Source organism: Morone saxatilis, unplaced genomic scaffold (genome assembly GCF_004916995.1).
Source record: "Morone saxatilis isolate NCDOM2014 unplaced genomic scaffold, NCSU_SB_2.0 Contig23, whole genome shotgun sequence".
Taxonomy (NCBI): Eukaryota; Metazoa; Chordata; class Actinopteri; family Moronidae; genus Morone; species Morone saxatilis.
The window spans coordinates 14,118,784-14,143,236 of record NW_023339796.1 but is presented as its reverse complement, the minus strand read 5'-3'; the positions used below and the strand labels follow the sequence as shown (position 1 = coordinate 14,143,236).

The 24,453-nt window shown below is 41.9% G+C and overlaps 2 protein-coding genes across 6 annotated transcripts in view; one reads left to right on the top strand and one right to left on the bottom strand.

Annotated features, from left to right (window-relative positions):
* Positions 1-1,459: 1,459 nt before the first annotated feature.
* On the top strand, positions 1,460-12,609 carry gpsm2 (G protein signaling modulator 2). 3 transcript variants are annotated; one of them, XM_035670533.1, is made up of 16 exons: positions 1,460-1,675; positions 2,662-2,700; positions 4,747-5,116; positions 7,539-7,760; positions 7,844-7,979; positions 8,104-8,243; positions 8,346-8,469; positions 8,615-8,730; positions 9,301-9,456; positions 9,559-9,667; positions 9,802-9,931; positions 10,018-10,094; positions 10,180-10,407; positions 10,534-10,693; positions 10,798-10,988; positions 11,139-12,609. In XM_035670533.1, the coding sequence occupies exons 3-16, from the start codon at positions 5,052-5,054 to the stop codon at positions 11,313-11,315; spliced, it is 2,031 nt and encodes a 676-aa protein (XP_035526426.1). In that variant the 5' UTR covers positions 1,460-1,675; positions 2,662-2,700; positions 4,747-5,051; the 3' UTR covers positions 11,316-12,609. The 3 variants fall into 3 exon arrangements, with proteins under 3 accessions (XP_035526426.1, XP_035526427.1, XP_035526428.1); XM_035670534.1 differs by having other exon boundaries at positions 10,219-10,407; positions 11,139-11,315; XM_035670535.1 differs by lacking the exon at positions 4,747-5,116.
* The window catches only part of wdr47a (WD repeat domain 47a), a 12,865-nt gene continuing 412 nt past the window's right edge, over positions 12,001-24,453 (bottom strand). Inside the window, exons 1-17 of one of the 3 annotated variants that reach the window (XM_035670531.1) lie at positions 24,390-24,437; positions 23,167-23,336; positions 22,629-22,712; positions 22,425-22,509; positions 20,769-20,900; positions 20,388-20,564; positions 19,746-20,257; positions 19,512-19,629; positions 17,661-17,842; positions 16,627-16,872; positions 16,464-16,527; positions 15,841-15,998; positions 14,840-15,009; positions 14,535-14,705; positions 14,293-14,424; positions 13,856-14,074; positions 12,001-13,610 (exon numbers count right to left, since the gene is read on the bottom strand). In XM_035670531.1, coding sequence (XP_035526424.1) covers positions 13,468-13,610; positions 13,856-14,074; positions 14,293-14,424; positions 14,535-14,705; positions 14,840-15,009; positions 15,841-15,998; positions 16,464-16,527; positions 16,627-16,872; positions 17,661-17,842; positions 19,512-19,629; positions 19,746-20,257; positions 20,388-20,564; positions 20,769-20,900; positions 22,425-22,509; positions 22,629-22,712; positions 23,167-23,324 — 2,751 coding nt within the window. In that variant the 5' untranslated portion in view covers positions 23,325-23,336; positions 24,390-24,437 and the 3' untranslated portion in view covers positions 12,001-13,467. Of the gene's footprint in view, positions 13,611-13,855; positions 14,075-14,292; positions 14,425-14,534; positions 14,706-14,839; positions 15,010-15,840; positions 15,999-16,463; positions 16,528-16,626; positions 16,873-17,660; positions 17,843-19,511; positions 19,630-19,745; positions 20,258-20,387; positions 20,565-20,768; positions 20,901-21,209; positions 21,341-22,424; positions 22,510-22,628; positions 22,713-23,166; positions 23,337-24,389; positions 24,438-24,453 lie in introns of those variants that run through there. The other 2 variants (XM_035670530.1, XM_035670532.1) reach the window with 2 other exon arrangements.

The window sequence follows — 24,453 nt, the reverse complement described above, 5'->3', positions numbered from 1 at the left end:
TGTGTGGGCAGAGGTTTGCGTGACATAAGGATGTGAGCAATTGAGTGAATGAAGTTTATGGGTGAAAGAATGTGTGTGTGTGTGTGTGTGTGTGTGAGAAACAGTGGTGGGAGTTTAAATAAGAGTAAAAGTCGGGCCGGTTGCACACAACACCTACAGATAAGACACTCCTTAAAGTCCAAGATAAGGTTTCTTTAAAATAATGATCAGTTACACAAAACACTCTCCTTAAGATGTTCACTTAAGTATTTAGGGTTTTCTCCTTATCTGGCTCTTATACTTAAGGAATCTCTTCATGTTAATGAAACCATTGCATAACATTTTAGATCTTAGTTAAGTAAAACTTGTTGTCAGGGTGTACATTGAGTCAGACTTTATAAGCTAATATATTTTGCATGTAAAATCACAATGCAATAGTAATAATATGTAGGTATAGTAACTATAACGGTCAAATAAATGTAAGTAGTAGAAGTAAACAAGGATTCAAGGTTATTTTACTGTCAATTTTTTTGTTAATTTGTATAATAAATTGTTGAAGAACTGAACAGCCTCTAAACAAGGTAAACTGTAGAAAATGGAAACACTCAAGTGAAGTAGAAAGTATTAAAAACATGATTAAATACAGTGCTTGAGTAAAATATAAATGTTACTTTCTACCAGGTGAGTGAGGACGTGTGTATTGAGAAAGCTCTGAAAGTAAATACACCACAAAGTGAACTGTCAAAAAAAAAAAAAAAGCTATTTAAAATGTGAGTGTCTGTAAAGTTACTGCTATACTAAATGCTCAGTGAGTTATCGTGCTGTTGTGTTGTGGTAACTTACTGAGGGTTTGAACTGGTCCTTCAGCAGCACTGCGACATTAGCGTTAGTTTTAGGTTGATCCGGTCCACGGCCATGCTCTCTCTCCTGACATCATCCTGCAACTACCTACAGTATTCCTGTCTCTTTCTTTCTTGACATATGGTTCCTCGGACAGGTTTAGTTTCGCTGCCATCATTAATAATGTAGCCTACCACCACGGCAGCGCTGAGCGTCTGGAGCCGGACGGACAGCTGTACAGGCAGGAGTCCGGTTGCTAGGTAACGGCGGTGAAACCTACGCCAAAAGACCACCGAAGAAGTCATTTGGCGATATAAAGAAAATATGGTTTTGGATAACCTCAGTACATTACGTATTTTAAGCTAAAATGATGTGTTTATTCAGAGTTTGAAGTAAAGGGGCTTTACACTATCGCTTCCTTTCACAACACGGAACGGCCGAGCGGTCTTTTGTGCTGACTTTGTAAGCAAAAGGGTGTCAAACGTGATAAAGTCTGTTCGTCAGGTACTGACAGCTTAATGATGACATACGTCATCTCTTTCCTATTCAAATCTATTGGTCCAATGACTGTTAGGCGGGGCGTGGCTATCTTTGAATGTCGTCCTCTGATTGGCTACTTGACGAAAACACATAGGCTTGTTGTACAGCCGCAAGGTTCTTCTCCTTTCTCACCGGAGTTCAATCGAAGTTTTTATAAAAAGTTAAAGAGTAATGTAATGTAAGTCTGGGTATAGTACAGTCTGTCCCTAAATTACGGACGTCCGTTTTATGTTTTAAAACGGACCTATTTTTATGTTTTTGTGATAAAGTAAAGAGAAGAAGAGAAGTCACCATTGTTCGAGCTGGATCGACTAACGTAAGTTTTTAAGCTAACATGCTAAGTGGCCAGTCTTAAGCCAGTGTGATACTGTGTAACCAGAGGCTGGTATGAAGCAAAGAGGGGCAAATCCACTGCCCCAGGTTGTGGCTTCGAGCTGGTGTTAAACTTCTGACGGTAGCAAATATAGTGTGGTGTTTACAGTACCCTGTTTAAAGCTCCCTCAAGTAGCACTAAAATCTGTCTGAACGGTGTTCATACTGATATGGATGTGTCCAGTAGAGATTAATTCATTAATTAAGATTATTTCATTAATTAATCACTGATCATTTGGAATTAGTATAATCGTTGGTGTTGGTTGTGATATATCTTTAAGAATCACAAACACTAAATGAATATATTTTAAAGTAGTACACATAATTAGAGTAATTGTTTAACTGTATTTGCCTTACATGAATATGGTCACTTAAATTTATTTCATATACCTGCATTAAGATTGTTCATTAACATGCCAGTTTAGTAATACACAATTATACAGGCATACACACACTCTTATATCTATAAACAACACTGACAGTATTAGTAGCAGTAGTAGTATGTGGCATATTTACACTCATTGTTTATTTGGTATATTAAAATGAATGCAGCCTTGCAAGAAATACTAAAAAACAGTTGAAAGGTATTTCAAAAGGGATTAAAATATATGGTCATTTTGGAAGCTGTAGTTTGAGTGTATTGTTTAAATGTATTGCATTATATTGGAAAGTGTTTCTAATATTTAGTCTTCGCTCATTGAGTGTTTTTTATTTATTAGGTGTACCTGGTTTATTTGTACACCTAGTTTAGGTAGTTGGTAACTGGCAACTGAGTGTATATATCAAATGGAGTACAGAACCACCAAGTCTTTATTGTAAGTTTGTTGTTATATCAGATTTGTATCCTAATGTCCATAATTAAATACACAAACTCAAGTAACCAAGTTCTACAACAGTTCATTTAGATGTAATGTACACTTTTCCTTGCAGGCTTTCCAGATATCCTGTTCCTGTGAGGAAGAATTACCGGTCAGTATCCCACTATGTACTTGTTTCTTTCTTTTGTTTTGGTGCGGTTTTTGCTGGCTCATGGTGTAATGCTGAGTGGTGTTTCCATATTTAGATTTTGCTCTCAGTGGCAGTACCATTTTAGTGCATCAATGGGCTGTGAGCACGAAGAAAATAGATCACATCTGCTGTGTGTTTAAGGTGAAATCATGTCCTATTTGTGACTCAAAAGAGTCAGTGATTACCTCCCGTGAAGGTGTCATTAAAAAACAACCTCTTGTTTCCTTTGATGTGTGTTTAGTCATGAATCACTTATTCCTCTTACACATTTGTTCATGCTCACTGTAGCTTTGTGAGCCGAGAATGTTTCTCTCAAACACACCCAGCTGGCATACAATGGTGGAAAAGGCTGCACGAACACTGGCACACATTAATCTGTGATTATAATATGTGCAGGAACACGTACTGCACAGATTCCCAAAGCCCTGGGCTTTACTTTGTGTTATAACCAACATTCCGCGTAGCAGGAGGCACAATAAACTGAGCAAAGAGATTATTTAATTCTCTCTAAACTTTTCTTTTCAGACAGGTTGGTTAAAACACAAATACTCAATGTATATGGACTATAAATGGCCTGGGGCTGTTGTTTAGTTAATTCATGGATTATGCAAAGATACAAACCTCTTCTTTGGAAATTGCTATAGTAAATCAGCCGCAAAGTTACCTGTATATTCATATTTGTTCATGTGCACAAACACAAACAAGCTCCAATCTTTGTATTTTTCAGGAGGCCCTAAACTATAAAATGTTGCCCCAATTCTAAGTTTATTATTGAGTTTCTACTGCCCCTCATACTGCGGTGTTCACAGAGAGAAATATACCAGCTTTAATATTAGTTGGCCAACAGATTCAGACATCAACAAAGAATGATTAAGTTGTTGCATTTTGTCAAAAAAGTTCTCATTTTTTTGTTGCGGTTTTGGTTTTGGTTGTAATCTGTTTTTAAGATTTGTGCTCTTGCAGTATGCGCTCAATCCGGATCTAATACTTAAATACAAAATACAATACAATTCCTAAGCAAGCCTATTGTAAAAGAAAACTTCTAATGATTTTTTAAGTAAGTACGTAATATTAAATAAAACAAAAAGTAATAACTTTTATGATTATAATTAAGAACGACTCAACAAGCTTAGGAGTTCTTGGTTAATTGTTTTTTTTTTGGGGGGAAGGTTAGTCTACCATCTGCCTGTGCTGCTTGTATTTGACGGAGACGCAGACAGATATACAACCAAACTGTTTCTCATATTTTGGCATTTAGATTTAGGTAATAATAGGGATGTGTTGTGCGAAAGAAGAAGGCAATGTAGCATATCATTGAGTGACCTTTGTGTAAAGTAGGGCTGAACATATTACTGGAAAAAGAACACAGGGGTGATCATTTGTGTGTGTGTGTGTGTGTGTGTGTGGGAGGAGGGGCTGGTAACTTGGGGGACAAATGGGTGTGGCTAGTTATGACCTCATGGAGAAATGAGGTAGTGGTTGGCCCCGGTCTTTACTTGGTGCAGTCTATCTTATCCATGTAGCTTGCTTATCTCTGTCCTTTCCTTTGGTGGAAGTTGCACACACACACACACACACAGTAGCTTCATCTGTTTTGCTACGTTTTCCAGAGCTCCAGTTTTAATTTAGTGACCTTTTTTATGCAACAAAATCATGCAACAGGTTGCTGGTCGCTCTTTCCTTTCAGTGGCTACCCCTGACTTGCATTCACACACTCTGGAGATTTTTCCTGCCGTCTGTGCTTGCATAGGTTCAATTCTCTGTGGGGTTCATTGCTTACTCACCTTGTAGCAACTTTAGCGCACACGCACATCTCCAAGCCTGGATGAACTGAGTCACCGTCTTAGATTGACAGCTCTCCCGTGTTGACCCCGTCCATTCATTCCCATCCTGCTCTCTCGCTCCCTGCCTGCCATACTTGTGCACGCTGCTGTTTGGTTGGTGTTGCCATGGCACCGTGTGGCCAGAATGAGGCTTCACATACAGCATCTTGTGTTCTCTTCACAGAGGGCAGCTGACGAGATTGAGGTGCGGTGACGCAAAACACACAGTGTATGAAAGCAGCCGTGTGGACTGACACTCAGGACTCCGCAGCTCTGTCTAACACTCATGGGGTTACCTTCCCTTGTCAACATTCAGCAGAAGAACACAAGAGTTGACCACGTTGGGTAACTTTTTGCTTGGTTTACCCTTCTCTCACCCAACTCCCTTTGACCAACGATTTGTTTTTTCTTTCTTGTTGGGTCTTGTTTTTGACCGCAACCATTTTTTCGGGAACGAGACTGGGATTTTCCCTCATATTATGCACATCGATGGATACCAGTGGCTCACTGGTTAGCACGCGGACTGAGGAGCAGTCCTTTCATGTCCGCTACAGGTAGGAATCTATACTCTCTCAACTAAGGTATGGTTGTAGAGTAGATAGCCTGGCTTTGTTTTTTCCTTCTTTTTTTTTTTCTTTTTTTTACATTTTGCTTACCCTCATTAGTTTTGGAGGGGGCTATAAATAAAATTATTGGCTGTTGGTAAGGAGAATAAAAGTCTCCTGATATTTGTAATAATTTGAATGCCTATGACAAAAGAGATGTGTCAGGTAACGGATGAGGTATTTATTTATTTGGTGTTACCTCGTTGATGATGTATTATGTGTAATATAGAATTGAAAATTGAGGCCAAAGTTAAAGTGTTGAGTGGGGGGCACTTTCCATAGTGCTTTCTGTGAGTTTGTTGACTAAAGGCAGGTGAGTTTCCCAGAAAAAGGCATCAGCCAGCTGTCCCTACATACCCTGCTAGAGAGCTCTGGCAGCAGGTGTCACCTGCCAAACACAGAAAGACCTGCTCCAGTTAACGTCAATATTTAACAAGTACTGAAAAATTCATCGCTGCTCGCTTTTGTTTTTCGCCACACGTGTGTCCAACTTATTTGGATAGAGTAGGCGTCTGCTTTAGGATGTTTGTTTTTCCAGTGGATACTACTGTTGGGATGGTTGATTCCATTAGACTACGCTACAGAGCCTGCTTGTGTCTGAGACGTCTAATAAAGCTACTTAGCATTCACCAGCTCTGTAATCTGTTGGGTGCATACGCTATAGCCGTAATCTCAGGTGACCAGGTCAGAAGAGAGAGCTTGGTAGAAAGAAAAGCAGATTATCTTAGAAAATGCTGAATGAGCAGTTTCTGTGCTGCCATGCATTGTAAGTTAATGCTCTGACAACATCACACGAGTCTCCTTGAAATTGTTTCCAATGCGTGATGCGGAAATATCTCTGACGTCAGAGGATTTTTTCTTTGTATCTCATCTGGAATAGGACGATGCTGATTTTTTTCTTACCTTTTTTTTTTTTAAAACCTAAATCAACAACAAACAAGACCTTGATCACCTTATTTTAGTACAGTCTACTCATTTTAGTTAAGTTGCTCTCTCCATGCTTCAGACAAAGAGAAGTAGCTATAGCCTGGAAGTTTTTCTAGTGGAAACCTTGGTAGATGCCTCTCAGATGTTCCATGTGCTGTTGTTGTTGTAAGACACGAAAAGCAAGCAGGTAGGCTAGTATTTGCCACATTTACGGTGTTAGAAAAGTATCTTGTAAACTTGGTAGTAAACAAAGAGTATGTTTTTCTAATTTAAGGCCAAAGACTGCGATTACATTGTCGACTATTCAGAAAACCATGATTGCCTTTGTTCACAAATGACAGCTTAGCCGAATGATGAAACAAGCTTATTTGTTTGCCGTTTTTGTGTCACTTTAATAGCACACTATAGATTATGTAAACTGTTACTTCACACAAGGAATCCAGACAAGATTGTGTCTATATTATGTGTTGGCCAGTTTTTTGATAGCTTTCAGGACAAAACCCATGAGAAGAAAAGCTTGAGACAAACGCAAACTTAAACGCAGTTTGGTGTGGAAGCCGGTCTTTTCCCAACAATTCAGCTTCCTGAAAAACAAAAGTTGGCAGACTAACAATTTTTGCCTTGCGCAAATATGCTGCTTAGTCTAAAGATAATCCATGTGCAGATAAGCCACCAGCCATTGTCTGACACTCTTTTCATCTGGCCTTGAATCGCCCGAACCTAACCTCATTTGTACCTCCACAAGGCTTGGTTATTCAGTTGTCCTAAGAGGACCCACTTCAAATTGCATGTTGCATGATATCCTGCATTTTTATATTGTTTGCTTACATTACAAGAAACAATTTTTTGCATCGTTTGATGTCAGTATGCTATGAAAAGGAACCAACAATTAGTCATTTACATATTGCTTTCACAGGCTAGGCTTGTCAGTATTCAGGATAATGTGAATTTGATTGTTTCGTTAAAAAGAACCAACTCTCTTTAACCCTATTTTTAAACCATTTGTAATTCTAAAATGAAGCTTATCAACAGGTGGGCGATGAACATTGATATACTTTTCTACTTTTGCTCTTTGCTTCATTTGACTGTAAAAGGAACCCACTTTACCTTCTTAGAGCATGTCTAAAGGATGTGAGATCAACCATAACAAACCCAGTTTGAGCCATTGTTCTCTGTAGGTGGAAGGAAGTAGATAAACAACATTCCCTGTTGGCCTTTGCTTAGAAAGAGGTTTTGTTCCCTGGGTGTGAGTGGAGTCTGCTCAGTTGGCTGTAGGTTTCAGCCAAAGAACATCTATTTTTCCACATTGAGCTTTCATTTCTATCTTTGGATTCTAGATACCTTGGTGCTGCTCAGTAATCATTTTCTTTCTTGAAGCTCAACCAGGTCAAACAGCAGACCAGATTCTTGACCGACATACTGACTCTGATTCTTTCTGCTGTAGGATGGAGGTGTCCTGCCTGGAGCTGGCGTTGGAGGGTGAGCGGCTCTGTAAGGTGGGTGACTACAGAGCAGGCGTATCCTTCTTTGAAGCTGCCATTCAGGTGGGCACAGAGGACCTGCAGGTGCTCAGTGCCATCTATAGCCAGCTGGGCAATGCCTACTTCCACCTGCATGACTACGCTAAGGCCCTGGAGTTCCACCGGCATGACCTCACCTTGACCAGGTTGGACCTGCACAAGAACCACACAACCCTGCTGACCGATCATTACTATGTTTACTGTTACTAACATAATATGTGTTGCGTAGGACAATTGGTGACCTGCTTGGAGAGGCTAAAGCCAGTGGAAACCTTGGCAACACATTAAAGGTGTTGGGGCGGTTTGACGAGGCTGTGGTTTGCTGTCAGAGGCACTTAGACATCGCAAGAGACATTAATGACAAGGTGAGGCTACAAGGTATTTAAGTACTGTATTGATAATGTATGCAGTGAAATATTATATGTTGTGTATGGGTGGATTCAGAAGACAACCTTCCTCACTGTCGTGTTTTTCCTGGATTTGTGTTAGGTGGGTCAGGCACGAGCTCTGTATAACTTTGGCAATGTGTACCATGCCAAAGGCAAAAGTATCTGTTGGAGTGGAGCTGAACCTGGAGATTTCCCAGAGGAGGTCATGATGGCACTGAGGAAGGCAGCTGAGTACTACGAGTAAGTAACTATGAGCTGTTTAATATGCGTGGGTGATTTTAATGATACAATGACTTTCTGCTCCTATCCAATCATAATGCATTTGAATATATTCATTTTCAGGGCAAACTTGGCGATAGTGAAGGAGCTGGGGGACCGCGCTGCTCAGGGTCGAACCTACGGAAACCTTGGCAACACATACTACTTGTTGGGGAACTTTCGCAAAGCTGTAGCTTCTCACCAACAGGTGTGGTGTAATGCTAAAACCCTTTTATTATTAAAGCGTATTTACAAAGTATATTGCATCATAAATGTGATTCAGTTACTTCAGTAATTACAGTTATTCTAATAGAAACGATAAAATATGTTTCTGTGTCTCTTCCTCTGTGCAGCGCTTGCTCATAGCTAAGGAATTTGGCGACCGCTCGGCAGAGAGACGGGCATACTGCAACCTGGGGAATGCATATATCTTTTTGGGGGAATTTGAAGTGGCAGCTGAGCATTACAAGTAAGTTTAATAATCTCCTGTATAAAAAAGTATGACGGGTCATGCATACACGTAGAATTGTATGGCACTGGCATTATCAAAGAACTGTTACACAGTACTATATAGACATTGCCATGATAAAGTACACTTTCCTTAAACAGTGGTGGCAGAATACATAAAAACAATGCTGTCCCTTTTTTATTGTTAAATGTATTTCTGTGCTCATTCTTGATTAACACTATAGAGGTCTTGCTACAACCAGCAGTGTAGAAAGGGGTTAACTGAGCAAATCACTTCTCTCTTTCTACATACTGCTGCCAAGATATAAATTTTGGGTGTGGTGTGACATGTCTCTGTTGAAAGACCACTTTTAAGAGTGTTGCGCCACCAAGCATAAATCAACTTTAGGCAAGCATCTTATAAACAGCTCTCTGGCTACTATAAAAAATAATCTCATTGCTCACATTGTCTGACATTATACGCCCTTCCTAGACTGTGCTTCTTCTGAAAGAGTAAAGCATGTGGCACATAGGAAGCAAGCCATAGGCCACTCTTCAGTGTTTTGAACCAGCTTGTGTGCGTGTTTGTCAGGAGAACGCTGCAGCTGGCGAGGCAGTTGAAGGATCGAGCTGTGGAGGCCCAGGCTTGCTACAGTCTGGGCAACACGTACACACTCCTCCAGGATTATGAGAGAGCCATAGACTACCACCTCAAACACCTCATCATAGCCCAGGACCTCAATGACAGGTACACGCACATACATTCACTACAGGATTAAGAATTCATGCTGATTTTTCCTTTATTTTAATCATGCCCATATACATGTATTGAAATATGTTTTTGATCCAGGATTGGCGAGGGACGTGCATGTTGGAGTCTTGGAAATGCTCACACTGCACTAGGGAACCATGACCAAGCCATGCACTTTGCTGAGAAACACCTGGAGATCTGCAAAGAGGTATGTAATGTTAATGACACATAAAGCAGTGGAAACCATATTCTAATCTGTTTTACTTTGAAAACAGGCAAAGAAATCCTTCAGTAGTAAATTGAACCACCCTTTGTGTTTTTTTTTGTGTTTTTTTTTTCTAGACTGGAGACAGGAGCGGGGAGCTGACGGCCCGTATGAACGTTTCCGATCTCCAGACGGTTCTGGGTCTGAGTTATAGCACAAATAACTCCACCCTTTCCGAGAATAAGGAGATAGACTACAACCTGCATGGTACGCTGGTCAAGTTACAGGTCACATGTATTGTTTGTAACGGTGTGGTTGGTATAGCAAGTGTTTACATTGTTTATGTGTTTTAGGAGCGAGGCCCAGGATGAGCAGAAGACACAGCATGGAGAACCTGGAGCTGATGAAACTCACTCCAGACAAGATGAATGTAAGAACTTCTCTCCTGTCAAGTCCACAATGTTCTATCAAAGCTCCTTAAACGTTGCTACTAAAACCAGATTTATTTTTTCAAGATTGGACCACAGCAACTAATCCATTCCTGTGTATTGAAGGGTCAGAAGTGGAACAGTGACATCCTGACCAAACAGTCCAAACCCTCCCTGGCTAAGAGCTCCTCCAAGCTCTTCTTCGTCAACCGTCTGCGTGGGAAAAAGTACAAGGCTGGTGGTTCCAGTAAGGTCCTCCAGGACACCAGCAACACCCTGGACACCAGCCAGACACCCTCGCAGGGACCACAGAAGGTACAGGATGCTTCCAGCTGATATCACACATGCCTAAATGCCCTTTAATTTCCTATAGCTATCCTCAAACAAGGCCTGTTCTGACGTTTTTTTTCATGTTCTGTTCATGTTTTTGTGCTTTATTAGCGACTCAGTCCTGACATGCTCGGTGACGAAGGCTTCTTCGACCTGCTGAGCCGTTTCCAGAGCAACCGTATGGATGACCAACGCTGTTCAATACAGGATAAGGGCAGCATGTTATCATTAAGCAGTGGTCCAGAGTCGCCTCCCAGAGCCATCAGGAAATGTAAGTTTATGCATTCACACTCCAAAGTCCCACAATTTCTACAGTTTAACTTCCTTTTCACACTGAAACCAAACTTCTAACATTGATTCTTTCAAACTCTGTAGCTGTGTCAGAGTCTGCCAACGTCTCGGGCGGCCAAGGTCGGCGGTTAGAGGAGTCGTCAGCGGCAGGGGGAAGCCTGCCTGGTCTGAGGCTGAATCAAAACAGCAACCAGGCCGTGCTCAGCCACCTGATGGCCAACGCCGACAGTGCTGAGCCTGACGATGACTTCTTCGATATGCTTGTCAAGTGCCAGGTACTTGATATGACCAAATACACAGCGCTTGAAGAAATTAAACAGTTTCCTGGAAAATGATAAGCATACAATGCATTTATTCACAAGAAATTGTAATGTCTATAACCAGATCTCAAACTGACGTCCCTCTCCTTCCTCTAATTCTGTCAGGGGTCCCGTTTGGATGACCAGCGCTGTGCCCCTCCCCCTCCTCCGGTCCGAGGGCCCACTGTACCAGATGAGGACTTCTTCAGCCTCATCATGCGCTCTCAGGCCAAACGAATGGACGAGCAACGCGTCACCCTGCCTTCTGCAGCAAACGCTGCAGCCAGGCCCAGCTCCAACTAGACTAAGCACTGAAAGGACATATTTTTTTAATCTCATGAAGGTGTGGACAGCATTATGATTGACCAGGATGGTCACCCAGACGAAAGCCTTGTGTCTCTTTACATTTGTCCTTTTGGACACAACCAAGCACTGTCAGCATATTATGTAGTATACAGTAAGGAAAAAATCTCAATTAACAAGGACTTGTTTCGCACAACTTGCACAACACTAAGAAACTCTCAGTAGTATCAGGGACAAAAGTGTTGTTTTTTTTATTCTTGTTTGTCATGATTTTGTACTCCTACTAATTTCATTTCACCTTATGTGTATTTTTCAATACACAACAGCAGTTTTGTTTGTATTTATTGTGCTTTTTATGACACGATTCTGTTAACTACCGTCCCAACAGTTTAAAGTGATGTGGTTTCACTCACAGTGGTGATTGAGTTGAAGCTACAGCACTCTTTCCATGTATTTTGTTTATATGTGAGGGTCTTTTTGGTTCAAGAGTTTCCACTGTCAAAGGAAAATGGTATTTTAAAATGATATAAGAATGAATTAAATCTGTGTACAGCCCTTCTACTCTTTTGTACTAAATGTTTCAGCGAGGTCAGAGGAATAAAGCCTCATTCATGTAGCCATCCTGTTTTGACTTTTTAAAATGTTAAATTTAAATTGTGTACATCAACAAAGCACAAAAGCTGCAGCTTGTGTAAAAGACACTTTAATGAACGTACCAGCAGTCAGACTTGAGTTAGCTTGAATTAATTTAAGTCACTTTTAAAAACAAGAATTAGAAAGGCTTATACAAGAGCCACTAGCATTTCAAAAACATACTAACTGTACATACATGAACACAACTGAAATAAATACATCTATGTACGTATTAGTTTGGCCTTATTTGTTAAAATAATATATACTATACATTAACATAAAATTTAAATATGAATCTTTGTAAGTAAATCAATAATAGAAGACAATGTTAAAAGAAAGTGCGCATGTAAAATACAACAAAAGATTACAATGCATATGCCCCAAATACTGGTTCTAAATAAATATCAAAACACCCATTGTCCATTCAGATTTCATTGTGCATATGGTTAGACCCTTAATGTTATGGGCAAAGACTGCCACCTACTGTTGTTATATAATTACAGCAGTAGACAAACCAAAGCTTTTGAACACTGAAAACTCCCAAACGGAACGCTCAACCACAAATTACACTTGGTATTTCCCTTTGATGCTGACATAATAACAATCTTCCATTGCAAGCAAGCCATCGCAAGACACTGGTAACAGCTTCAGCGCAAAAAAACACTGATTTCAAATTTAAAACAAATGCACAAGCTAATTTACACATTTTGAGTTGTAGTAATGCAGTGAGTACAGTAACATTACACATTAGTACATCCCACAGGGAAGCGGCAGCTGATCAACAGATAGTATGACTTCCACAGATTCAGCCTCCTGATGGGAAAAGCTCACTATTGACACACTGGAAAATTACATTTTACACCATAAAGTTTAGTTGTTTTCCCAAACAATAGCAGCATAACACCAGCTGTAAGAAAATGATATGCAAAAGAAAAAGGAATGTAGGACTTTCTCAAATGATTTAACAAAATTTGATCTTGAAAAATGACCATATTATCTTTACATTTTTGTTATGGAAACTGACAACTTAAGGAAGGCACCATCATGAACAAAGCACTCTGTCCCCTCTAACCTCAACAACTCCTCAGTGAAAAGGACATGCAGCAACTGACTGGTGTGTGGTGTGTAAGGAGTGAAGATGTAGAATGAGACCACATGAAGGGGTGATAGTGATAGTGAGGATGATGAATGATCCTACAGTTTAAACCCTCAAGACGTCAACAACCGGTCCGCCGAATGCAATGTGAGAGATGAAAAGAAAAAAGGGAGAACATGCAACGTGTGCTTTTGATGTGTCACAGGGTTGTATCCATTTGGTTTTCCTACACCTCATTCACCTGTGAGTGTGTCAATGTGTGTGTGTGTGTGTGTGTGTGTGTTTGTGTTTTCAGATTGTAAGTGTGTCGAAAGGGTGTGACAAGTGTTGATAGTGCAGGAGGAGGAGCAGTGTTGTTTTGGGGGAATGTGTGTCTTTTTAGATTATAGCGACTGGTTGTCTGTGCATGTGTGTGTGTGTGTGTTAGGGGTTGTGTGTCCAGAGTGTGACAGTGCGGTCAGCAGAGGACGAGAGGAAAGACAAGTCCTGTGTGTGCCATCGACACTGGATCACCTTGTCGCCGTGCTCTCCCACCACGGTCAGAGGCAACTGCTTGGTCAGGTCACCTAGAAACACACACACACAGGAAACAGAGCTCAGACAGGAATGTTTAAAATCATTACACACAACTATAGAGAACCATGTCTCACATTAGACTGAAAAGTGTCACAAAACTCAGAAGACGTGATACATAAAGAAATTAATGCTGAGTAAAAGCAACTGTGTATATGTTCTAATAAGAGATCTCTGATTGTGTCCAGAAATGAAAACCTGCACTGTTGTGTCATTAATATTTTAGCAGATACTGTACCTTGGAGGTTGGTGACCATGACCTTTGTGTCATAGGAGCCAGTGAGCAGGTAGTGTGCTCCGGGGGAAAACCTGACAGATCGCACATCACTGGAGTGCGGCCGGTACACCTGGACAATTCGTCCTCCTCTTATGTCATAGAGCATGCATGCACTGTCTTCCTGCCCTGTTGCTAAGAGACGGCCACTAGGATCCACTGCTACCGAGGCAACAGGACTGCCTGTGGAGTAAAACGAAAAAGGGGGTGTAGCTGTTAAAAAATTGCACATGATTACGAGTAAAATCATTCTGTACTGACTGACTGACTGAGGATCATTATTCTCATCAGCACCCATTGTGGAAGCAGTGCGACTTCTGGTATCATACGTTGCTCAAAACGTTTGTCGTTTGATCCAAAGATGGAGGTGAAACTCGTGACACACACGACATAAGCCATACCTGAGCCATGGAAAGCAGTTCCTACTACTCGGACACAGCTGGGCACCCTGAGGTCCCAGAAACGCACCGTCTTGTCTTGAGAGCCAGAGGCTATCATCCAACCTCCCCACGTATACAGAGACAGAATGTGACCTGAACAGCAACACAAAATAATGATGCATTATTCACTTTGTCAGCATTCTCTCTTTGAGTCTCCACTTCATGTTTCTGAGTTCAGTAGGACAGACGGACAGTCGGTGCACCTGTGTGTCCACTGAGGGCGTGTAGACCCTGTCCTCTCTGACAGTCGGTGGTGTAAATGTTACAATCTCCGGCTCCGGCGCTGATCAAGATGGCTCCTCCACTTTCTGGACCCTCCATGAAGGCCAGGTCTCTGATGGTGCCGTCATGCATGCTGAACTCCAGGTCTGGGCCTAGGGCACGGAAAGACACAAACAGAAATGCGTGTGAGATGTCGACAATAACGGGTAAATGCTCCCACTGTCTGTATGTGCTGACACCAACACACAGGACTGCCATCATGCATTCATGTGAAGAGTAGGCTCACCTGTGGCGTTGCATGTCTCTGCGCTAAAAGGTAGGACTTTGACATATTTGTCATTGGAGCCTGTAGCCAGCAGCTGCCCACAGTGGCTCCAGGCCACACAGTAGATAGACCCTTTGTGGTGTTTGTTCCTCTTGAAGCGGACGACCGGCTGCTTGATTGGACTTGAACCACTGAGGAGAGGGAAGACAAATATTAGGAGAGAAGATGAGTAAACTGGTAGACATTACAACAATGTGGTCCATTAAAAATGAGAATTTTTTTTTTAAAAAGTCCTAACCAGTTTATAGAATAAACTCCCCCTACACTCAAAAATGTGTTTTTCTTCTTGTTCCTACAGTTGGATGTCTGAGCTGCACTGTGCAGAAGAGTGATGAATGTGCAGTTTGACCACTAGAGGGATGTTTTCACATTCATCTGCTGAAGTGGAAAGTTTCTCTGTGCTCACTAAATAACCTGTGTGATGTAGAAACTTGAAGTTGCCAGTGCACATACACTGAGGATGGACAGTGAAGTAGGAGACATCTTGTGTCAAGCAGGAAAACTTGAAAAAAAAAAATTAATATTCTGGAATTAGTAGAAGCAGAAGATGTCTTTTTAAGGATTTTGTTAGGATTTGAACTTTTTGCTGGAAAAAGACATCAGACACACATTATTGTTTCAAGCAGACTATTTAAATATTAATACATGTCTGTAGGAGATCTTTAAATCTCAACATTTAAAATTTTTTACATCTGAACTTCTATAATTTTCCATAAAACTCCATCTGCTGAAAAATTATGTGATATGATCAAAAGTTTAAAAGTTACTATCAGGTTAAAAAGCCCTTTATAAGTCAGTGTCAACTATGTTCTACAATGCTTTGAATCTCGTATGCACTCGATCACAAAACTAGAAAACAGCCAGTGTCGTACTATCAATCATATCAATAATTCTGTAATAGAAGAATAATGGTTGGACAACTGGTGTTAAAACTAAGTTCCTGAGTTGACTGTCTACGGTACCTTGGGTCTAATGTTTCTGGATAAGCACAGACACGAAGAGTTTTGGAGTTAGATCCCACGGCGTAGAGTGCTCCAGACGGGTGAAAGGCAACAGCTCGAACAGCCTGAGTATCTTCCAGAGTATGCACCGGCACAAACAAGCTTTTTGACTTGTCACCCTAAAAAAACCCCACAAAAAACCACACCCACATATTGAAAACACATGAACACACAGATTACATGTAATTAGCGGTATAATCTACCTTGATCTTCTCTACTCTATGACATCCATACTGTCATGATGCCAGCGTGACATCAATGCTGAAACTGTTATAATCTGCTTAGTTAAATTAGCATTACACTGTATCGCCTTACACTATGACGAAAACAGGAGGGAGTGTGCTAAACTTTAAAATAAGATCAGAGAGTGTGAGAGGACAACTGTTTCTACAGAACTAAAGCATAATACAGATAGAGATAATGTGACAATGAGTCACTTCAGGTTCATTATTCAGCACAGTGAGACAATTATATGCCTGTTGAAGTATAAATTATTTACAGCAGGTCTGGCAGAATTGTTTGAATGTCACTATTAGTAATGGACTTTATTTCTGCTGTGTCAACATGGCTGTGTTCATAGCTACCTCTTTACTTCGCGTTAAGGAGCCCGGAGAGTCATCTTGTTCACCTGCTTTGTTTTTCTGCCCACTGCCAAACAAAAAAAATCACAAAACACAATAATCATTAAATCCAACCTAGCAAAAAACTCTGGTTGAAAATTCAATAAATCAATAAATCATAAAGCACCTCTGGGTGACAACAGGGGACTCATCTGGAGGAGGGACTGTGCGGCCCCCGACTTTGTTCTGTGGGGTGCTGCTGAGCACCCCTCCCCCTTGGGACTTGGTCTGCTCCGGGGTCACAGTTGGAGGGTTGTTATTGTCCTCGGTGGCGGGCGTGTTCCCGTTGCCATTACACTGCTGGGCCAGAGACTTCACCTCCTCACCTAAATTATCCATCCCCACGTTGAGCTCCTCCAGCTTCTGGATGGACCTGAGGAGCACACACATTTTCTCAGTGTATTTTCTTTTCTGTAGACTTTCCTCCTCTCTCTTATCACAGGGTTATCTTGTACTTTCCATTTGGAAAAAGAGAACGTTACTGCGCATTTTACTTTTGTCTTCAAGCCGTCGGTACGCTGACTGAGTTGGCAGGCTAGTTAAATCTAGTTAAAACTACAAAGGGCAGAGGACAAAAGAAAACTGAAGTAATGATGTCATTATGCACAGCTACCCTTGTGAATAATGCAGAGGATACAGAGACAGGGAGAGGAAGGGGAAAGGGAGGACTGGAGGAACTCCCAGGGGACAAATCAAAGGGCCTTTGTCCTGCTGACAGAGAAGTAATGAACAAATGTTATGTCGTTTGGACAAAGCTAAACATACTTTTGTGTTGGGGGCACGCTAAAGTAGCCTTTTTTAAGACGGCCGGTATTTTTGAGTGGAGTCTGGGTCTAATATTGTGTATAACTAACACCCATGAGGTGATGGTCCCATGTGATGTGATGTAGCTGATCGTCACAGATGGTGCAGTGTGGACTGGAGGCGGGTTTTGGGGGAGGTGTGTGACATGCTAGGAAAAGCCACCTGCTCCCTAACATGTCTACTTCTCCCTGTCTGACAGCTGCTCCTCTATTGTATGAAGATATTAAAAGCCATACAGTAATTACCGAGCTTAACTCAAGACAAGCTGCAGCAGAACTACCCAGACATGGCAGCCTGTCAATATGTCAATATGTCCGCTACCTGTCTAACATTTTAAATGTCTTGCTGTGTCTGTACCTGTTGAGGAACTTCTCTGTGAGGCTGTGCTGCATGTCGCTGGGCGGGGGTTCCTGCTGGACCCCTCCCTCCAGCAACATCTGCTGATACATTTGCCTCTGCTGCTGCTTCTGCTCCAGGTGCTGCTGCACACGCAGACGCTGTCGGTAATACTCTTCATACTTCTCTGTTGAATCACGAAGCTGAGGGTTGAACACAATACTATTAATAGGAAATACATGGAACATCTTATATGATAGAAATTCCTTTTAACTTTCTCCTTGTATTGTTCAGTAAGTCCTATTGGCTGTTTAACTCCATTTATGAATTTATGACTCCTATTAACACGATTCAAAGGCAGCATTGTGATCGGATGAACCCTGGTCCACCCTGTTCTTCTGTCAGCTCAGGTATTAGAGGAGGAAGGAGGGTGAGACTGAGAGCTGAGGACAGGTCACTTCCCCTCTCTGTCCTCTGCTTCCTGTCCTGATAATCCTGATGGGAATGGATCTACTGTGTGTTTTAGTGGAGGGGGGGGAGGAGGGAGGGAGGGGGGAGGAGGGAGGGGGGCAGACACTGGCTCTATTCCAGCTCTGGAAAAGGGGATGTTGGGCAGAGAGGAAAACAAGATGAGGGTGGGAGTGTGACACCGAGATCACATAGGCTCCTAAGTCTGCTTCTGTTTCTGGCCTCTTTAGGCGTCTCCAGGGTGACGGGGAAGGCAGAGCAAAGCACTAACTTCACACCGAGCTGCACAAGGGGCCCAGAATAGAACGCTTGAGACAGACAGAAATGGATACTGCGTTAACACTGTGTTTACAGGCTACATGAGGGCAGTAATGACTCATTTTTGTGGTTAAGCTCCAGCCACATCTCGCTGCTGACCTATGACCAAATCCACCTGGGCTTAATCCCCCCCCGTTTCGGCCCAGTTGCCTTTGTTACTGACTGGATGCTTAAAACAACTAGAGGTGCAAATATGTCTCATAATAATCACAATGTAACGTTAAAAACATAACAAAACCATCTTCACAGGAAAGGTGTTTTTATTATTAAAAATGTATGCAGCAAGTTGATTATCTATTGCGGGGGTTTTTGTCCGACACAGAAATGGCACCCCGCCCACCCTGCAAGACCCTCATCATATAGTTGATAGTTGCTATATAACAAATTAGAGTGGGCTACAGTCGATCCTATATGTGTTTACTATTTGCCAAACTATCTATTAGTAGTCTCTGTTTGCACTTCACCTATGGATATACAGAAATAATCACTGGATTACTTTGAAAATGATGGAAAAGTATAAACAATAAACACTTAAACAATGATTCCCAGGCAAGTTCTGAGGATATAAGGTCTTTTTTCTATGATTTCTATTTATTAACTTTTGTTCATGATAATATATATATATAACATCATTAGACGGGATGAGTCACACTGAATCTAAAATCATGTCTGTGTGTGACTTATGATTCTAGGAGTACATACACATACAAAAGCCCCTTTCCTATATGCATCCTAAGGTTTATGGTGCACATGAAGTGGTGGAACACAATGAAAACATACTAACACAAACAATCCAGGCAAAGGATAACAAAGCTTGAATGGGCCGAGCAAGCCAATACATCACTCCCAGCAGCCATGTCAGCCTTGACAGTGACTACGCTGTAATTCAGACTTGCAGGAGGAGGATGACTCAGATGCTCAGAAAACCATAAATCAAAACTGGCTTATAAATAGACCTTCACAGCAGGCAACACCCATGAAGAAAAGAAAACAATGCAGGGACATAACAAAATAAAGAGCTTGTTCAGTAATACGTGACATCCAACAGGTCCAACAAGTTAAAAGGTAAAGGTAAATGATGTTTACCTCATTCCTATCAGCGGAGCCAGCTAATGGCGCGTCCTCGCCCGGAGCTGAGGCAGGACGCAGGTTCGGAGTTCCAACTGAACTCATCATCTTATCCACAGGCGTGTCTGTCCTTGACCTTAACAGAGAACACACAGTGTCAAAACAAAACAACACAGCTTGCTCCGGTTGTACCAGTAGACAAAAAATTTGAGACTGACAAAAACTGGGTAAACTCCAAACCTAAACCCTTACGTTTCAGGGGATTCCTCAAAGATGCTGTGGCAGTCAGAGCTCTCCATCATGAGACTCCTGCTCAGGTTCTGCCCTCCTGCTCCGGGGTAGTGGAAGTTGGCAAACGAGTGGGACATGGGAGAGACCCCTTTACCTGGCGCTACCTCCCCGCCACTCGCTCTCTTATCCTGACCGGACAGCCCGTAAGACAACCCGTCCAACGCCGGGTTCAAGGAGCGCGACATGTAGGTATCAGCAGACTGGGGGCGGCGCAGAGGGGAGGAGGGGTATGGAGACAGTTTGCTGATGAGTGGGGTGAGGAGGTCAGAGTAACCAGCCTTTGCAGGCTTGACCAAGCGGTCCACGTGGATGTTGAGCTGCTTCTGTTCAAAGGCGCAGGAGAAAACGGTGTGGGAGAGATTCTGCATCCAGGAGAGCAGCGACAGGTCCAGGTCGTCGCAGCCGTTACCACAAAGCATGTCGACACCCAGGAGGACCTCGCTTTCTGTGATCTCCTCACCTGTTGCCTTGCTCTGCACACAAAAAAGTCCACCATTTAAGTTGAATCATCTGCAAATCATTACACCAACCTACCTGTAAGAAGGTTGTTTAGCAGTTCAGGCACAAACTAGTTTAGACAACAGTATTTATGTTTGATTCTACCTGGCAGAACTCCACGCAGCACTCATAAAGGACTCCCTTGAGGAGCAGCTGGAAGAGTCGATCTCTGCTGGCCTTGAATCCAGCCTCACTCAGCTTCCTGTCTGCAGGGATGAACTCTGCTACCATGGTGCAGGCCTCCTCGAAACACTGCACCCTGGCAGTGCTGGGGTTCCAATCCTGTGGGACACCAGCAGCAAAATAAGAAATCCACATACATGCTGCACACTTGGAAATAAAGGTATTTGCAGAAAAGTGCACAATAGAATAAATAGGAGATTGTTCCACTTTCGGTAAATTGCCAATGTGAATTTATAAGCACATATAGCAGCATACTATATACTTTACTACTGAAATGTTTCAATTCACATTCAAATTTCTTGCCTTAAACTCCGCATGGTTTGTGAGGCGAGGTAGCGTGAGAAGCAGACACAGTTTGCTGTAGTCGTCTTTAGAGGGACAGAACTCCTCCAGGGCATGGAGGCACTTGACTGCTTCTTGCATGGTGAACTCCAACTAAAAAGAACATGGAATGTATTTCAGACTGTCACAGATGACTGAGTAGAAGTTCTGCTCTGAACAGCAGAGACAGAAAATAACATGGTACTTTTTGAAAGAACATTATCTCCAGCAGCACACCGGAGGCACAGATGACTTTTAAATGTCAGTGAGACTGGTAAAAAAAGAAGCCATATACCATCTTCAGGGCTAACATGAACAGGAGATCAAACAACTCTTTGTTCTTTTTTCTAAAACGTTGTCCTGCACAATCCGGAAAAGACACGGGCAACAAACAATCGAATCCATATCACAACCAATACACACCCCTCGGCACATTATTGGCAGTGATCATGGACACCAATACACTGTGTTCACAGATGTCCGAAGAAGTCTGACCTAATCCAGTTAATAGGACACGATATCTCTGGTACAGCTGCATCCACAGCTCTGCCATGTGACAGCAGGCCCACAGCGATCCTAATTTAAGAGCATGAACAGAGAAGGAAACATGAGCTCTGAATGTAAGTGTCTCTGCATGTGTGAAACAGTGTGTGCACGATTTACTGATTTGTTAGATCATTTATTACTAATTAGGTTTAGCAAAGAATTAGATATAATTCAGAGTTGTTTATGACAAGATAGCCACTAGCATCGAAGTCAATATTTCATTATGTATTGTAGTTAAGCTGTTGGCAACTTTTCAGGTGCATTTCATTCTTCCGTTACAGTTTCTAATCCATCCAGTGCCACATTCTCATCTTTCCAGGGCAACATTTACGTGTTTGTGTTATACAATGACAAGATTTTGGATCGACATACGTCACAATTGAGCTACAACCCAAAAAAGCCCACTATTATTCCCATAATTAAACGGATTACTGCGGCACAGAAACATAATTATGTCCATATTAACCCTCATCTGGCAATATCCTTACATTGTAGAGAGAAAGCATGTTAGCATTTTGGACAATCTGCAATCTATGGCTCAGACAAAAAGGAAGGGGGCAACAGATGGCCGTACTTTTTTTTTTTTTTTTTTGGACAAATTTCATCTGTGGGTGGGACATCACAGGTGAACAGATACGCTCTGTAAAACGGCTTATACTCAGGATAGTCAATCACGTAGTACCAGAGGCGTGCATGAACAGCTTAATCCAGATAAATCCTTCACTGCAGAGTGGCCAATAGCCACGTCAATACTTGCATGCAAATGTAGCCACTGTTGCGCACAGACACACAACCTGCCTTCTCCTCTCTTTATGAAACAGAACGATTGTGAGGTTTGTTCACATAACCTGCAGAGTTGCAGTTTCAAACTACTCAGATTAAAAAAACACTGGTTCTCTTCTCGTCTTTTAGATCGAGCCTTCTTGTTTACTGCCATGACAACCAGTGACAGTCAGTGGGAAGACAAAGCAGCGCTGTTACAAAGACTATTCATTAAGAATAAGAATTCAAGGCTCTGTCACTTGGGAGGCTTAAAGAATAATACAAAAAAATACTGATGATTAGTAAATTTACACAAGTTTAGTGACTTACATGCTGTGGCTCATCTTCTGCAGACATGGCGTTATTCACACACAGAGCCTCCAGAAACTTCTGCTTGAGGACAATGTAACGAAACCTGAGGACATCACAAACACGAAAAGAAAATGTTAAATGTCGTTGCTGTTTGATGATGCTAACATCAACCTCTGGGAGTCAACATACTACAGACAACATACTGACACACAGTCAACACACCTTTTTCTGTCAAACTTATCCATGCACTCCAAAGGCTGAATGAACTGCAAGACCTCATCCCACTGGCCATCAAGCACCAGTTGCCTGAAACAAGAACAGTTCATTTTTAATACACAGGTAACACGTTAAATCACGTCCTTTAATTTTAAATGTCCCACAAATGTGTAAACGCAAATGTTTTTTTTCATTGAAACGTAGCCACATAACAGAAAAACTTTCTTATTAAAGATGTAACATGACACAAGATGAGACTATTAACGGACACTTCACACTAGAAGGTGAAATGTATTTAATACTCAGGTTGAGTGGAATTACAGACAATACACACTGCTGGCTCGCTTTCAAGGGAGCACTCACATCTACAGCAGCGGTGCCGTGTTACTCTATCTCCAAAGTAGAGGACATAATCAGAAACCCTAAACTTAAGACTGGAACGGTTGCCTGTTGTGTCTGCCTCATAGTACGCAGCTTTTTTTGGAGCTGCAACCTGAGACAACAGTATCCAAACTGTGCGGCTGTTGCTGTCGAGTTCATCTACCTGAGGAAGAGCATGTCGTCTGAGTAGAGGCCATTGATGACGCCACTCTCCTTCTCCAGAGCCAGCATGCTGATGTGCAACTTCCTGGCGTTGAGGAAGTCCAGGATCACCTTGATGATCTCCACCTCCTTCACATTTATCGTTTCTTCCGCTGTCATGGTGACGACGGTCTGCCAATGGCAAGGGCAATGAAGCAAGGTATTAACACTACTACTACACACACATGCTACAGGCGTAACATAACCATGACCAGAATGAGAAAATGGATAATTCAATAATATCATTTATGAACGATCAGCAGAACCACACTATGTGTGGATATAATCTTAGTTTAGTTATCGTTCTACAGATCTCTGTTGCCCAAAGTAATCATTTCAAGCAAGCTGTTATTAAAAACGTACAAAATCTGATCTGTAATTGAAGTGGAAGTGTATGCATCTGAAACTTATAGTGCCTCATTTTGCAGGATGAACACAAATGTACAGATTTTCACCTCAGTCTGCAGTCCGATCAAATGTCATCTAACATGCATGCAACTCATTTTAACATCTATTACCTATAAAGACTGCAAAGTTAGGAATCTCCCATTACTCCTCCTACTCTGTAAAGTTTAACTTTTAAAGATCAAAGGTGTATAACCACACAGCAGTGCAGTCTGTTGTGATTTGCAACTCATTCTCTACATGTTCATCTCATCTTTAAGGTTACGCAAGCAAATCAGTGGTGTTATCCAGATATCTGAATGCTCTTCAGCATTTGACTGCCATAGTGAGGGCAGTCTCTGCAACATGTTAGTCCTTCATCATCACAAATATATATGATCTTACAGAGGAAACAGATCAAGACAGTAACTGCTGGATGTAACTTAGCTAGAAAGGATGCACACTCCTCCACATGACGGGTTTACAGAGGAGAGAAAACCCTCATATTACTGCCATGACAGTAAGTAGCCTCTAACACATTTATGGTTAACTCTCTGGGTGGGTGAGCTTCATCAATGTACACATCGGCAGCTACAAAACTAGCAAGAAAGCTTTTTGTTGTTGTTGTTGTGCCTATCACACTGCAGCCCTGCTAAGCTAGCATGAGAGATGGTTAGCTAATAACACTGGCTCCGAGCCACAAGTCAAACAGTGTAAGAAGCTTAGGCTACTTGTTAGCGCTACATGGCTACTGAATATAGCGAGCGGATTACTGCTGAAAACCAACAAATAGCTAGTTACCGTTAGAGCTCCTATAAAGCGGACTAATTTACCCGGCGCTAGGAGGAGAGGAGGAGGAGGAGAG